Source organism: Haematobia irritans, chromosome 4 (assembly GCF_050003625.1).
Source record: "Haematobia irritans isolate KBUSLIRL chromosome 4, ASM5000362v1, whole genome shotgun sequence".
Lineage (NCBI taxonomy): Eukaryota > Metazoa > Arthropoda > Insecta > Diptera > Muscidae > Haematobia > Haematobia irritans.
In genome coordinates this window covers 146,660,274-146,675,612 of record NC_134400.1, presented here as the reverse complement: position 1 = coordinate 146,675,612, position 15,339 = coordinate 146,660,274, and the positions used below count along the sequence as shown (strand labels likewise).

Here is a 15,339-nt window from a genome sequence, read left to right as displayed (position 1 = left end):
ATCTTTATAGAAAATTTTTGCAAAATTTTATCTCTATAGAAAATTTTATTTCTATAGAAAATGTTGTCAAAATTTTATATCTATAGAACATTTTGTCAAAATTTTATTTCTATAGAAAATTTTATCAAAATCTTGTTTCTATAGAAAATTTTGTCAAAATTTTATTTCTATAGAAAAATTTGTCAAAATCTTATTTCTGTACAAAATTTTTGCAAAATTTGTTTTCTATAGAAAATGTTGTGAAAATTTTGTTACTATAGAAAATTTTTCAAAATTTTATTCTATAGAAATTTATTGGAAAATTTTATTTTTACAGAAAATTTTCTCAACATTTCATTTCAATATGAAATATTGGAGAGGAAAATCTATATCAATATGAAATATTATGAAATAAAATCAATATGAAATATTGGAGAGGAAAATCTACCAAACCATCAAGAATTGTACCAATTTACCAAACAATAAAAAATTTACCATTTTTGGTAAAATTCTACCAACTGTGGCTATCGTGTTGAGTATTCAGTATTTGACCCGACCGAACTTATGCCTGTATCGCCTGTTTTTCTCTATATATTCGTTACCATAGTAAATGTGTTTAGCTATGACAAACGTTTGGCGAATTAATAAAATTGTTTAGTTGGTTTTGGCATGAGTTTTGTTTTCTTTTCTCTTGTTGAGCATCTTGGTATGTGGTAAAGATTTTATTTGTCTTGTCGGTAAACTTTCATTTTTCTTTGGCTACTTTAATATTAAACTTCATTGACGTATTGATCCAGGAGACTTTGGCCTTTGGGACATAAATAATAGAGTTTCTGGCAATCGACACCATAACGTCCGGCTTGCTGGGCCATTACATATGACTTATCCAAATTCTCGTGACCAGGCCTGCATTGAAAATGATTAAATTGTTAGTGGAAGAAAATTTAATTACAGCAACAATGTGATTTATTGGCAATTGAGTTGAAACACACTTACGTTAGAATAACATTGAGAATTTGGGCGAAAAGTCCATTATGCTGTCCGGTTTGGACATTTTCACATATTGCTCGTAATAGACATTGATGCCCGTTGGCATTATTTCTTCCCATATACTCTTCCATTAGGATGTAGACAAACTCACGAGATCCATCTGATTCATATTTACCATGAAGTTCAAATTCCTCCGTTTTTTGCTTCATTGACCGGGCAAAGGTATTTTCCCATTTGTCCCAAGGATATAATGGCTCAGTTGGTATTGTATATTGGCCACCTTGAAGAGTGTACGAACAGACCATAGAACGAAAAGGCACTGGATCGTCCAAAGGCACTGGCATTGATGGTCCAATAGAAAACTTAAAATTAATATAAAATTTCAATTTCAATAGAATTTTGTATTATCATTCAAAATTAAGCAAAAAATCTTATATTGGTTCTTACAACTGAAAAAAATTGACCGTTAATTTATTAAAACGAAATTATGTTTGTTTATTTGTTTGTATGTTCCGGGCAAGTTTTGAAAAGACTGAACCAGTTTACTTGAGAAGAATATAGAGGGTGATCATGTGATGAAACTTGAGTACCTCAGTTTGTATTATCGTGTCGGGTAGGTGGACCTCCCCACTCGACCGATTTTTTTTGTTTAATTCGACTTAAGATCCCCGATGAGCCTAAAATTTCAGAGAAGGTTGAGGCTGGCTACTGCACAAAGTTAGGTTGGGTGGCAGCCCGATGTATCAGGCTCACTTAGACTATTCAGTCCATTGTGATACTACCCACATTGATGAACTTTTCTCTTATCACTGAGTGCTGCCCGATTCCATGTTAAGTTCAATGACAAGGGACCTCCTTTTTATAGCCGAACGGCGTTCCACATTGCAGTGAAACCACTTAGAGAAGTTTTGAAACCCTCAGAAATGTCACCAGCATTACTGAGGTGGGATAATCAACCGCTGAAAAACTTTGGTGTTCGGTCGAAGCAGTAATCGAACCCACGACCTTGTGTATGCAAGGCGGGCATGCTAACCATTGCACATTTACTTTTAGATATTTTGCCGGGAAGGGGCAGGATCAATCTTATGTAGCCTCCACCATGGATTGCGTACAAAGTTCTACTAATGCCTGTAATCCACAATCGAACTACTTCGGTTGTGATAACAGTTACTGATGGCAAAGTATCTTAAGCCTTATTTATTAAAATTATCTTCAAACATTGTATCTAAGTAACTATATAAGCCACTCTAATTCTTGATGGGTCTATTAGAGGTGCCTATAATAATGAACCGATACGAATCAATTTTCCCATGGTAGTTAGAAAGCCAAATTCAACGCGACCGGACAAAATTACTTCCTCCATGAGGCCCCAAAAGTAATATTTTGGATGTCGGTTTATATTGGAGTTATATAAAATTATGAATCAATATGGACCAATTTGTTTGTATGATTTTTGATAAGCTATACTGACATCTCGTACTAAGTTTTAAACAGTTAGGATGAAATTTGCTTCTTCCAGGGGAGCCAGAAGTCTAGTCTAGGAATTGGTTAATATGGGGGCTATATAAATGTACGGATCGATTTGGACTAATATTTGCACAGTTGTTAGAGGGCATAGACTGAAAAATTTCAGCCAGATCAGACAAAATTAGCTCTTCCAAGAAACTTCTGAAGTTACATTTAGGGGCGGATTTGTATAAGGGCTATATCTAAAAGAGGTCCGATATAGCCCATGTACAAAACCATCTGACCTACATTAATAACAACTAATTGTACGAAGTTTCAAGTTTGCTTGTTTTTTTTTCGGAAATTAACGTGCTTTCAACAGACGGACGGACAGATACTCTTTGTACCCTTCACCACTACTGTGGTACAGGGTATAATAAGTTTGTGCATTTGTATGTAATGCCAAGAAGTATACCGATCGTCTTAGAATTGAATTCTGAGTCGATTTAGCTATGTCCGTCTGTCTGTCTGTTCATGTATTTTTGTGTGCAAAGTACAGGTGGCAGTTTAAGTCCGATCGTCCTCAAATTTGGCAAAATTTTCGGGACAAAGGCAATCGCTATGGATTTAAAAAAAAAAAAAAAAACAAGTAAGTAAAGTAGAAAGTCGGGCGGGGCCGATTATATCATACCCTAAACCACCATTACAGAATTAGTAATCATAAGCATTTGTGGGGTAACATAAAGGTCTGGGAGATAAACCGCAGTTGCATATTTAAGAAAATTAAGGGGTACATGTCTATGGGTGCTTTGTGTCAATCTGACTATAGCTCATAGCCAATGTTGCCAGGGAAAATGTTCGGTTTACCCTACAAGGACAAAAAAAGTTCCCTGCTTTCCTATACATTCCCAAACAATTTTCCCTACTATATTTTTCGTTAGATTTAAAAAAAATTACAAAACAATGGTTCTAAGTATTTTATTATCTTAAAACATGAATATGCAACGTACATAACTTAGAAAATAAATTTGTATTACCACCACGGTTGCCACAGTTGGTAGAATTCTACCCAAATTAGTAATCTTTTTTGTTAAATCTTTATAAAAATAAAATTTTGGAAAAAGTTTCTATAAACAAATTTTTGTGAGAAATTTTTCCATAGAAATAAAATTTTGACAATAAATTCTATAGAAATAAAATTTTGAGAAAAATTCCACAGAAATAAAATTTTAGAAAATTTTTTATAGAATTAATATTTTGAAAAAAAAATTCTGTAGAAATACAATTTTGACAAAATGTTCTATAGAAATCAAATGTTGACAAAATTTTCTACAGGAATAAAGTTTACCACACATTGTTAAAGATCAAGCCTTGTCGGCTTCTAATTTCCTCCTCTAGAGCCACCAAAATGTAAAAATGATTACAAATTGTGTTGAGCGAAAATGTCCTACATTGTGGCCCTACGTCCCTCCAAGACGCTAAATATTAGAAAAACCCTACATATAGGGAATTTCCTCTACTTCTAGCAACACTGGCTGTGTTGATATTGCACCTACGGAGTTAGTATGCCACAAATAGTGAGCCCATTATTAAAAAAGAGAAAATCGTTAAATTAGTGTGGGTAATAAGTACAAATTTGTAAAAATCGAGCAATATTCTTATGTAAGAGCTACAAGTACGTATAAGTACGATCGGCTAGTACATCAAAATTTGAAAATTTGAAATAAATAAGAGTACTATGGCCAAATTTGGGAAAATCGAGCAATGCATACATATGGAAGCTATATCTAAATCTGAACCAATTTGCATAATATTTTGCGGGTTTGATTAATACCACAAAAGGTTACCTTGTGCAAGATTTGAGTAAGATCAGTTAAGAAATGAGGCCTGTATGGTCAGACATAAGGTTATTAGGGGCGAATTTTTCAAAATCAGGTGATACATATATGGGAACTATATCTACATCTGAACCGATTTCGATGAAATTTTGCACATATAGTTAGTACTATAGAGGACTGGATCTAGCCAACTTTTAGTAAGATCGGTTAATAAATAAGGGTTTTATGGCCAAATTTATAAAAATCGGCCGGTACATATATATGGGAGCTATATCTAAATCTGAACCGATTTCGATGATTTTTTGCACATATAGTTAGTGCTATAGAAGACTAAATTTAGCCAAATTTGAGTAAGATCGGTTGATAAATAAGGGTTTTATGGCCAAATTTAGAAAAATCGGGCGGTACATATATATGGGAGCTATAGCTAAATCTGAGCCGATTTCGATGATTTTTTGCACATATAGTTAGTGATATAGAAGATTATATTTAGCCAACTTTGAGTAAGATCGGTTGATAAATAAAGGTTTTGTGGCCAAATTTGGGAAAATCGGGCGATACATATATATGAGAGCTATATCTTGAAGGGCGATGGACTTGAAGGGCGATGGAAAAGATTACCTTTTGCCAAATTTGGTGACGATCCGTTTGAAAAAAAGCGCAACGTGACCCCATTTGTCGAAATCGGGCGTTACATATATATGGGAGCTATATCTAAATTTGATCCGATTTCTTCCAAATTCAATAGCGTTCGTCCTTGTGTCCAAAAAACTCCCTGTACCAAATTTCATCAAAATCGGTTAATAATTGCGACCGGAATCCTGTGAACAACAAATACATGAACAGACGGACGGACACCAAGCGCTAGATCGACTCAGGAGGTGATTCTGAGTCGATCGGTATATATTTTATGGGGTCTAAAATCAATATTTCTGGTAGGCACATTTTTATACCCTGACCACTATGTGGTTTAGGGTATAAAAATTGGTTCAAATTTAGATATATGTGCCATATATATTTATGGCATGCTTGTGTATCTCAGGTGCATTCAGCAAGACAGGAACAAATTCCCTTAATGTCATACTGCATCTATTGCCTTTAGACATTTTGGCCAAACAGTCAGCTGCAACAACGGCTGTGCGGTTGCGCAAGCTATCGCTGTGGTTGGAAAAAAGTTACGGTCACAGTTCGGTCCTCAAAATAATGCCAGATGTGCCTAACGTAGTGGATTACACTTTGGCGAGACCACTTTTCGACAAAAAGTTTGAGACTCTAATTCCCAACAGTGAGGCGTGGTGTACACGGACTCCGGGTAATAAAAGATATATAGATTTCTACACTGATGGCTCCAAATTGGATGGACAAGTGGGTTTCGGAGTATATTCCAAAGATCTGGAACTTCGAATAACGAAAAGATTACCTGATCACTGTAGTGTTTATCAGGCTGAAATATTAGCAATAAGAGAAGTGGTGAATTAGCTGAGAAGTAATGATCCAAGCAATATTGGCATTAATATATACTCAGACAGTCAACCTGCAATAAAATCCTTGGACTCTGTATTCCTCAACTCGAAAACGGCCATCGACTGAATATTGTGCTGCTGAGCCAATATTAGGTGAATATTGGCTGAGCAGCACAATATTCACCTAATATGGGTGCCTGGCCATATTAACATACCGGGGAACTGCAAAGCAGATGAGATATCAAGGCTAGGAACTACCTTCCATATTCCAGGGGAACTAGAATATGTTGGTATGCCTCTGGCTACCTGCAAGCTCTTACTGCGTGAGAAGGCTGTCATGATGGCAAATGTTCGATGGGAGAATTGCAAGGGTTGTAACGACACCAAGCAAATATAGCCCCATTAAAGCTTAAACCGCACACTAGATATGCTAGTGTTCTCAAGGCGTCAGATAGCACTCCTGATATCTGCTATAACGGGTCGCTGCCTGATAGGCGAATTTGCAAAAACTATAGGTGCGAAGTATAATGACTATTGTATAAGCTGTTATGATGTGGAGGAAAATGAATCAATTAAACACCTCTTGTATGAGTGTCCTGCATTTTGTGTAAAGCGTAAGCAAATTTTAGGGGCATATAGCTTCAGATTACTGGCGGACCTGGAAAACGTTAACTTAAGCAGTCTGCTAATGTTTTTGGAACAATCTGGTTGGTTCAACAGAAGAAAACAAGTAAGGAATGTCTAAAGTCGGGCGGGGCCGACTATATTATACCCTGCACCACTTTGTACATTCGATATCCCTTAAATGTGTTGGGGGCTATATATAAAGGTTTGTCCCAAATACATAAGTTTAAATATCACTCGATCTGGACAGAATTTGATAGACTTCTACAAAATCTATAGTCTCAAAATTTAAGTCGGCTAATTCACTAGGGTGGAGTACAATGTTAGTAAAAAACAAGTAAGTAAAGTCTAAAGTCGGGCGGAGCCCACTATATTATACCCTTCACCACTATGTAGACAAACATTTGTGTTACCATCTCAACTACTTAAAATTTGCTGGGAGCTATATAAAAGTTTGCATTTCCAGATACAAATACTTTTAATGGAAACAATTTTTTGTACTTCTACAAAAACTCTAGAATTAAAATTTAAATCGGCTAACGCCTGGGTTGAAACACAATGTTAGTAAAAACAAGTAAGGAAAGTCTAAAGTCGGGCGGGGCCCACTATATTATACCCTGCACCACTTTGTAGATCTAAATTTTGATACCATATCACATCCGTCAAATGTGTTGGGGGCTATATATAAATGTTTGTCCCAAATACATACATTTAAATATCACTCGATCTGGACAGAATTTGATAGACTTCTACAAAATCTATAGACTCAAAATTTAAGTCGGCTAATGCACTAGGGTGGAACACAATGTTAGTAAAAAAACAAGTAAGGAAAGTCTAAAGTCGGGCGGGGCCGACTATATTATACCCTGCACCACTTTGTAGATCTAAATTTTCGATACCATATCACATCCGTCGAATATGTTGGGGGCTATATATAAATGTTTGTCCCAAATACATACATTTAAATATCACTCGATCTGGACAGAATTTGATAGACTTCTACAAAATCTATAGACTCAAAATTTAAGTCGGCTAATGCACTAGGGTGGAACACAATGTTAGTAAAAAAAAATATGGGAAAAGTTTAAATCTGAAGCAATTTTAGGGAAACTTCGAAAAAGTTTATTTATGATTTATCGCTCGATATATATGTATTAGAAGTCTGGGAAAAATAGAGTCATTTTTACAACTTTTCGACTAAGCAGTGGCGATTTTACAAGGAAAATGTTGGTATTTTGACCATTTTTGTCGAAATCAGAAAAACATATATATGGGAGCTATATCTAAATCTGAACCGATGTCAACCAAATTAAGCACGCATAGCTACAATGCTAATTCTACTCCCTGTGCAAAGTTTCAACTAAATCGGAGCAAAAAATTGGCCTCTGTGGTCGTATGAGTGTAAATCGGGCGAAAGCTATATATGGGAGCTATATCTTAATCTGAACCGATTTCAACCAAATATGGCACGCATAGCAACAATGCTAATTCTATTCCCTGTGCAAAATTTCAACTAAATCGGAGCAAAAAATTGGCCTCTGTGGTCATATCAGTGTAAATCGGGCAAAAGCTATATATGGGAGATATATCTAAATCTGAACCGATGTCAACCAAATTTAGCACGCATAGCTACAATGCTAATTCTACTCCCTGTGCAAAATTTCAACTAAATCGGAGTTAAAAATTGGCGTCTGTGGTCATATGGTTGAAAATCGGGCGAAAGCTATATATGGGAGACATATCTAAATCTGAACCGATTTCAACCAAATTTAGCACGCATAGCTACAATGCTAATTCTACTCCCTGCGCAAAATTTCAACTAAATTGGAGCAAAAAATTGGCCTCTGTGGTCATATGAGTGTAAATCGGCCGAAAGCTATATATGGGAGCTATATCTAAATCTGAACCGATTTCAACCAAATTTGGCACGCATAGCTACAATGCTAATTCTACTCCCTCAACCAAATTGGGGTAAAACTCTGGCTTCTGGGACCGTATTAGTCCATACCGGGCGAAAGATACATATGGGAGCTATATCTAAATCTGAACCGATTTCAATAAAATTTGACACACTTAACTATAGTACTAATTGTTCTTCTTGTGCAAAATTTTAAGCAAATTTGGGTAAAACTCTGGCTTCTGGGGCCATATAAGTCCATATCGGGCGAGATATATATATGGGAGCTATATCTAAATCTGAACCGATTTCTTCCAAAATCAATAGGGATCAATTTGAAGTCGATTGGACTAAAACTGCGACCTAGACTTTGATTACAAAAATGTGTTCACGGACAGACGGACATCGCTATATCGACTCAAGAGCCCACCCTGAGCATTTTTGTCAAAGACACCATGTGTCTATCTCGTCTCCTTCTGGGTGTTGCAAACATATGCACTAACTTATAATACCCGGTTCCACAGTGTGGAGCAGGGTATAAATATGGGAAATATGAAGCGAGAGAAATTTTAATGCAATTGTACACTGCAAAAAATATTGTCGTGAGGTCAAAGATTTCATGTCTTTAAAATACGAATGTAAATTTTGCTTAGCATAGAAGACGCATTTCTTTAATATAAAGTTTTTTTCCTTGTCCAAAAGTCGATAAACTTTTCAATGAAGTCGTATTGTCGTTATAATTAAGTGATTTTACTTAAAATTGCGTATCATAAGATGAAAGAAAAAAGTTTTGGGGTAAGGTCAACTTGACTTTAATAATTCAGAAAAATTCTTTAAAATTCATGAAATTGTCTTTAATTGTGTTGTCTTTTTGTATCTTGACTATAAAGCAAAAAATTGTTCAAATATAGGACATGTTTTTCAACACTTTATTTTAAAGACGTCTTTTACTGAAAACATAGCATAATTTCTACTGGAAGTCGAGTCTTAATTTGGAAAATAAAGTTGTCGTTAACTCATTTGTAAAGGACTTTGATAGCATATGAAGAAAAAAAGCTGAAAAGCGAAAAATTAAAATTTGCTTCCTAGAAGCAAGTACACCAAACTCAAATTTAAAAGAGAATTGTGTCTTAAAAGTATCCTTACTTGTATTCTCCACTTCTTTGGCTCGGAATCAATACCAAATATTTTAAATTAAAGACAAAATCTTTGGAACCGAGCATGCTTTTTTTTCAGTGTACAAAAGAGATTTATAATTGTTCAGACGATACATATGTATTCGAGATATAGGACAATTAGAGTTATATTTACAATTTTGCTACTCAGCAGTGGCAATTTAACAAGGATATTGGTTAGATCTCGCCAAGAGATCCAAGTCGTGTGACTTGGAGCCTTATTTAAACTCATCCGTTCTGTGGAAATTTTGGCATTGCAGTGTATAGGATATGGCTAAGATATGGGGAAATCATCACAGAATTTTGTGTAAAGTGTGAGAATTTTGGCCATATTTGTATTCTCTGAGGAAACTATCCAGTCAATTGGAGGAAAATCCCATTGAAAATGGGTCTAAAATATGAAACAGTCTACCATATTTCCCCAACTCTGGTGTACGTATATATGGGAGCTATATACAATCTAAACCAATTTTGACTAAATTTGACATGCATAGTTAGAATAATAATTCTGCTATCTATGCGAAATTTCACGTAAATGGGAGTATAACTTTGGCCCACCTGGTCATATGAGTGCAAATCGGACGGGAGATATATATGGGAGCCATATCTAAATATGAACCGATTTCAACGAAATTTGCCACAATTACCTATACTACTAAACGTACTCCTTGTGCGAAATTTGAAGCAAATCACGGCAAAACCCTGGATTTTGAGGCCATATAAGTTCAAATCGGACGAAATATATCTGAATCGATTTTGACCATATTTGGCAGATACAATAGTATCGTTAAAAAAACCGCTTGTGCAAAATTTGAAGTAAGTCACGGCAAAACTCTGGCTTTTGAGACCATATAAGTCCAAATCGGGCGAAAGATATTTTTGTGAGCTATATCTAAATCTGAACCGATTTTAACAAAATTTGACACACTTAACGATACTATTAAACGTACCCCTTGTGCAAAATTTGAAGCAAATCACGGCAAAACTCTGGCTTTTGTGGTCATATAAGTTCAAGTCGGACGAAAGATATATATGGGAGCTATATCTAAATTTGAACCGATTTCAATCAAATTTACCAAGCATTGGTAGAATGTCAATGCTACCCTCTGTGCAAAATTTCACGAAGATCGGTAGTAAACTTTGGCCTCTGTGGTCATATGAGTCTAAATAAATCGGACGAAAGATATATATGGGAGCTATATCTAAATCTGAACCGATTTGGCTGACATTTTGCAAGATTTTCGAGATTCATTAAATATTTGGATGTACGGTATTTCAAGAAAATCGGTTGATAAACATGCTAACTATGACCACATCGGGGATAAATATATATGGCAGCTATATCTAAATCTCAACCGATTTTTTCCAAAACCAATAGCGATTGTCTCTGTCCCAAGAAACGGCCCTATGCCATATTTGAGGACGATCGGACTTAAATTGCGAGCTGTACTTTGTGCACAAAATTACATATACAGACGGACGGACGGACAGACAGACAGACTCACGGACATCGCTAAATCGACTCAGAATTTAATTATAAGCCGATCGGTATACTAAAAGATGGGTCTATGACAATTATTTCTTGGCGTTACATAAAAATGCACAAACTTATTATACCCTGTACCACAGTAGTGGTGGAGGGTATAAATATGGGAAACGTTTAGATCTGAAACAATTTTAAGGAAACTTCGAAAAAGTTTATGATTTATCGCTCGATATATATGTATTAGAAGTTTAGGAAAATTAGAGTTATTTTTACAACTTTTCGACTAAGCAGTGGCGATTTTACAAGGAAAATGTTGGTATTTTGACCATTTTTGTCGAAATCAGAAAAACATATATATGGGAGCTATATCTACATCTGAACCGATTTCAACCAAATTTGGCACGCATAGCAACAATGCTAATTATACTCTCTGTGCAAAATTTCAACTAAATCGGAGTTAAAAATTGGCCTCTGTGGTCATATGAGTGTAAATCGGGCGAAAGCTATATATGGGAGCTATATCTAAATCTGAACCGATTTCAACCAAATTTGGCACGCATAGCTACAATGCTAATTCTACTTCCTGTGCAAAATTTCAACCAAATTGGGGTAAAACTCTGGCTTCTGGGACAGTATTAGTCCATATCGGGCGAAAGATATTTATGGGAGCTATATCTAAATCTGAACCGATTTTAATAAAATTTGGCACACTTGGCTATAGTACTAATTGTTCTTCTTGTACAAAATTTTAAGCAAATTAGGGTAAAACTCTGTCTTCTGGGGCCATATAAGTCCATATCGGGCGAAATATATATATGTGAGCTATATCGAAATCTGAACCGATTTCTTCCAAAATCAATAGGGATCTATTCTGAGCCAAAACACACACTTGTGCCAAATTTGAAGTCGAATGGACTAAAACTGCGACCTAGACTTTGATTACAAAAATGTGTTCACGGACAGACGGACAGACGGACATGGCTATATCGACTCAGGAGCCCACCCTGAGCATTTTTGCCAAAGACATGTGTCTATCTCGTCTCCTTCTGGGTGTTGCAAACATATGCACTAACTTATAATACCCTGTTCCACAGTGTGGAGCAGGGTATAAAAAACGAGAAGGTTCAGCGGTTAAAACTAGAAGTGCCCATATGTAATAGGTACTTTTAGTTAATGTGGTATCACAATGGACTGAATAGTCTAAGTGAGCCTGAATCTTAATTGGGCTGCCACTTTAACCTAAACTAACCTAACCATATATATTTATCACCGATCTGGTCATAATTGGCGATCTTCTTCAAATTCCGTACATCCGAGCATTTTATGAGTGTCGAAAAACTTGCAAAATATCAGCCAAATCGGTTCCGATTTAGATAGAGCTCCCATATATATTTTTCGCCCGATTTAGACTCATATGATTGTAATTTTAACACCGATTCACGTAAAATTTTGCATAAAGGGTGATACGGTCAAAATTTGGTCAATATAAACTTGACGTATTTCTTTCAATTTTGCATTTAAAAAACCTGAACACCCCTCATTTTGAAGGTGTGGGTGTAGAATGTTGCTCCTATTTTGATTTTGGAATTCACTCTTCAGTTGTCAAAATGCCGTCCAAGCAAGAAGAGCAGCGTATCAAAATGTTGCTCGCGCATCGCGAAAATCCGAGCTACTTGCACGTAAAGCTGGCAAAATCGCTAAAAGTTGCCAAATCAACCGTTACAAATGAAATTAAAGTGTTTGGGGAACGTTTGTCGACAGCCAGGAAGTCTGGATCGGGGGGAAATCGAAAACCGGAAGCCGCTGAGACGTCAAAGAGAGTTGCCGGTAGTTTCAAACGAAACCCTAACCACTCTCTCCGAGATGCCGCAAATAAGCTGGGTGTATCGTCTACAACCGTGTATCGAGCCAAAAAACGAGCCGGACTATCGACTTACAAGAAGGTAGTGACTCCAAATCGCGATGATAAACAAAATACGACGGCCAAAGCGCGATCCCGGAGGCTGTACACGACGATGCTGACGAAGTTTGACTGCGTGGTAATGGACGACGAAACCTACGTCAAAGCCGACTACAAGCAGCTTCCGGGACAGGAGTTTTATACGGCAAAAGGAAGGGGAAAGGTAGCAGATATTTTCAAGCACATAAAACTGTCAAAGTTCGCAAAGAAATATCTGGTTTGGCAAGCCATCTGTACCTGTGGCTTGAAAAGCGGCATTTTCATAGCTTCCGGGACTGTCAACCAAGAAATTTACGTGAAAGAGTGTTTGAATAAACGTCTGCTGCCTTTCCTGAAGAAACACGGTTGTTCCGTACTGTTTTGGCCGGATTTGGCATCTTGCCATTACGGCAAAAAGGCCATGGAGTGGTACGCCGCCAACAACGTGCAGGTGGTTCCCAAGGACAAGAACCCTCCCAACACGCCAGAGCTCCGCCCAATTGAGAAATACTGGGCTATTGTCAAGCTGAACGTGATGGCAGGTGTCAAGCGTGAGGCCCGGCAATTCGGATTTGGAAAAGCGAAAGACTAACTGAAAATTTTTCCTGAATTTTATACTAATTGAACTTGAGAAAGAAATTTAATTTGATTTTTTAAATAAACGATTTCACCGATTTACACGCGTTTTCCCTTGACCAAATTTTGACCGTATCATCCTTTAGAGAGTAGAATTGATATTCAACCAATCCTTCGTAAATTTGGTTGAAATCGATTAAGATCTTGATATAGTTCCCATATATATATATATATATATATATATATATATATATATATATATATATATATATATATATATATATATATATATATATATATATATATATATATATATATATATATATATATATATATATATATATATATATATATATATATATATATATATATATATATATATATATATATATATATATATATATATATATATATATATATATATATATATATTTTTTTTTTTTTTTTTTTTTTTTTCCGCCCGATTTAGACTGTTATAAACATAGAGGCCAATGTTTTACTCCCATTTGTGCGAGGCTATGCAAAGGGAATAGAATTAATATTATACCTATCCATGTCAAATTTGGTTAAAATCGGTTAACATTTAGATATACCTCCAATATATATCTTTCGCCCCATTATGGATTTGATTGTCCTTAGAGACCAGGTTTTTCCTTTTATTTTCTTTAAATTTTGCACAAAAAGTACAATGGAATGTCAAGTATTTCGTTCAAATCTATTCAGATTTACATATAGCTCCCATATATATCATTCGCCCATTTTAGAGGCATATAACTACGACCCTGTGTATACAAGGCGGGCATGCTAACCATTGCACCACGGAGGCTCGTCTTACATTGTTGCATTATAGCCATTTGTAAATGGTTGAGTTTTTGTTGTCCTCATTATATTACACTTTCAATGGCGATCCAAAACTAATATATTTAAGAAAAAAAGTATTCATCGTCTATCGCGAGAAAAAAATCTAGCAATATTTTTTTAATATTTTTTGTCAATTTGTGCCAACAAATTACAATCCCGTTACATTATTCCATTCCGATGAGCAAATCACTTTATCTTATGCTGAACTGGAAGAAATCGTTTTCACCACAATTTTCTTTTCGTTGAAAACGTTCATTAAATATCCATGAATTCAATCTGCTCCTTACCTTGATGGTACCACCATTTGTAAATATTAATCCACGTCTTTCACGATGTCGTTGTCGAAATGCCGTCAAATTGTTTGCGGCCCCTATGCCAGCGGAAACGAAAATGCTCCGTATGAAGACCGAACACAAACAGAAACCGACGAAATGGTTCATGATAATGATGATGGTAGACAGCAGTCACTTCCAGAGCGTTATCAAGACAGATGAAGAAGATGACTTCTGCTGCTGCTGGCAATGATTTCGAATGTCATAGTGCGACTGATTGAGATGTTGATGATAAATAGAAGTCATTTTAATGAGGCGTATATCAAACAAATTAACACCCACCAAATTTGAGTATTCAATTAATGTTGCTGATGAGAGCATTTGAAAAATTCTATTGACGTTCTCCATGTACCACAAATACACTTTCGAAGAAGAAGAAGAAGAAGTTCTAAACTATTGCATTTATGAATGAATATGTTCGTTAGCACCCTTGATGAAAATGTTATTTTCCATTGGACATTTGTTTGTATGGCCGTGGCTTCATGCTTAATAATTTTTAGAGTCGAGAGTAATGCGAAGTCATTATGCACCTGTACCAAACCATATGATGATAGCTTTAACATGGTATTTGGGAAATAATTACATTATCAAAGATTACTATTGTGTTATTGGTTACCAAATCTTTGTGTACACGCAAAAAAATAATTCTTTTCTCCCAAACGAAATTTTAGACGCACACAGTACGTTTCTCATTTGCTTTTCGCTGTAAGGAAGTTTATTTGGAAGAAAAGTA

The 15,339-nt window shown here is 35.7% G+C and overlaps 1 protein-coding gene across 1 annotated transcript; it reads right to left on the bottom strand.

The window, feature by feature from the left end:
- Positions 1-678: 678 nt before the first annotated feature.
- On the bottom strand, positions 679-14,927 carry LOC142235802 (uncharacterized). The gene is made up of 4 exons (XM_075307060.1): positions 14,743-14,927; positions 14,562-14,667; positions 976-1,331; positions 679-885 (listed from the first exon to the last, which is right to left on the bottom strand). Exons 1-4 carry the CDS (start codon positions 14,925-14,927, stop codon positions 750-752), a joined length of 783 nt encoding a protein of 260 aa, XP_075163175.1. The 3' UTR covers positions 679-749.
- Positions 14,928-15,339: the final 412 nt, after the last annotated feature.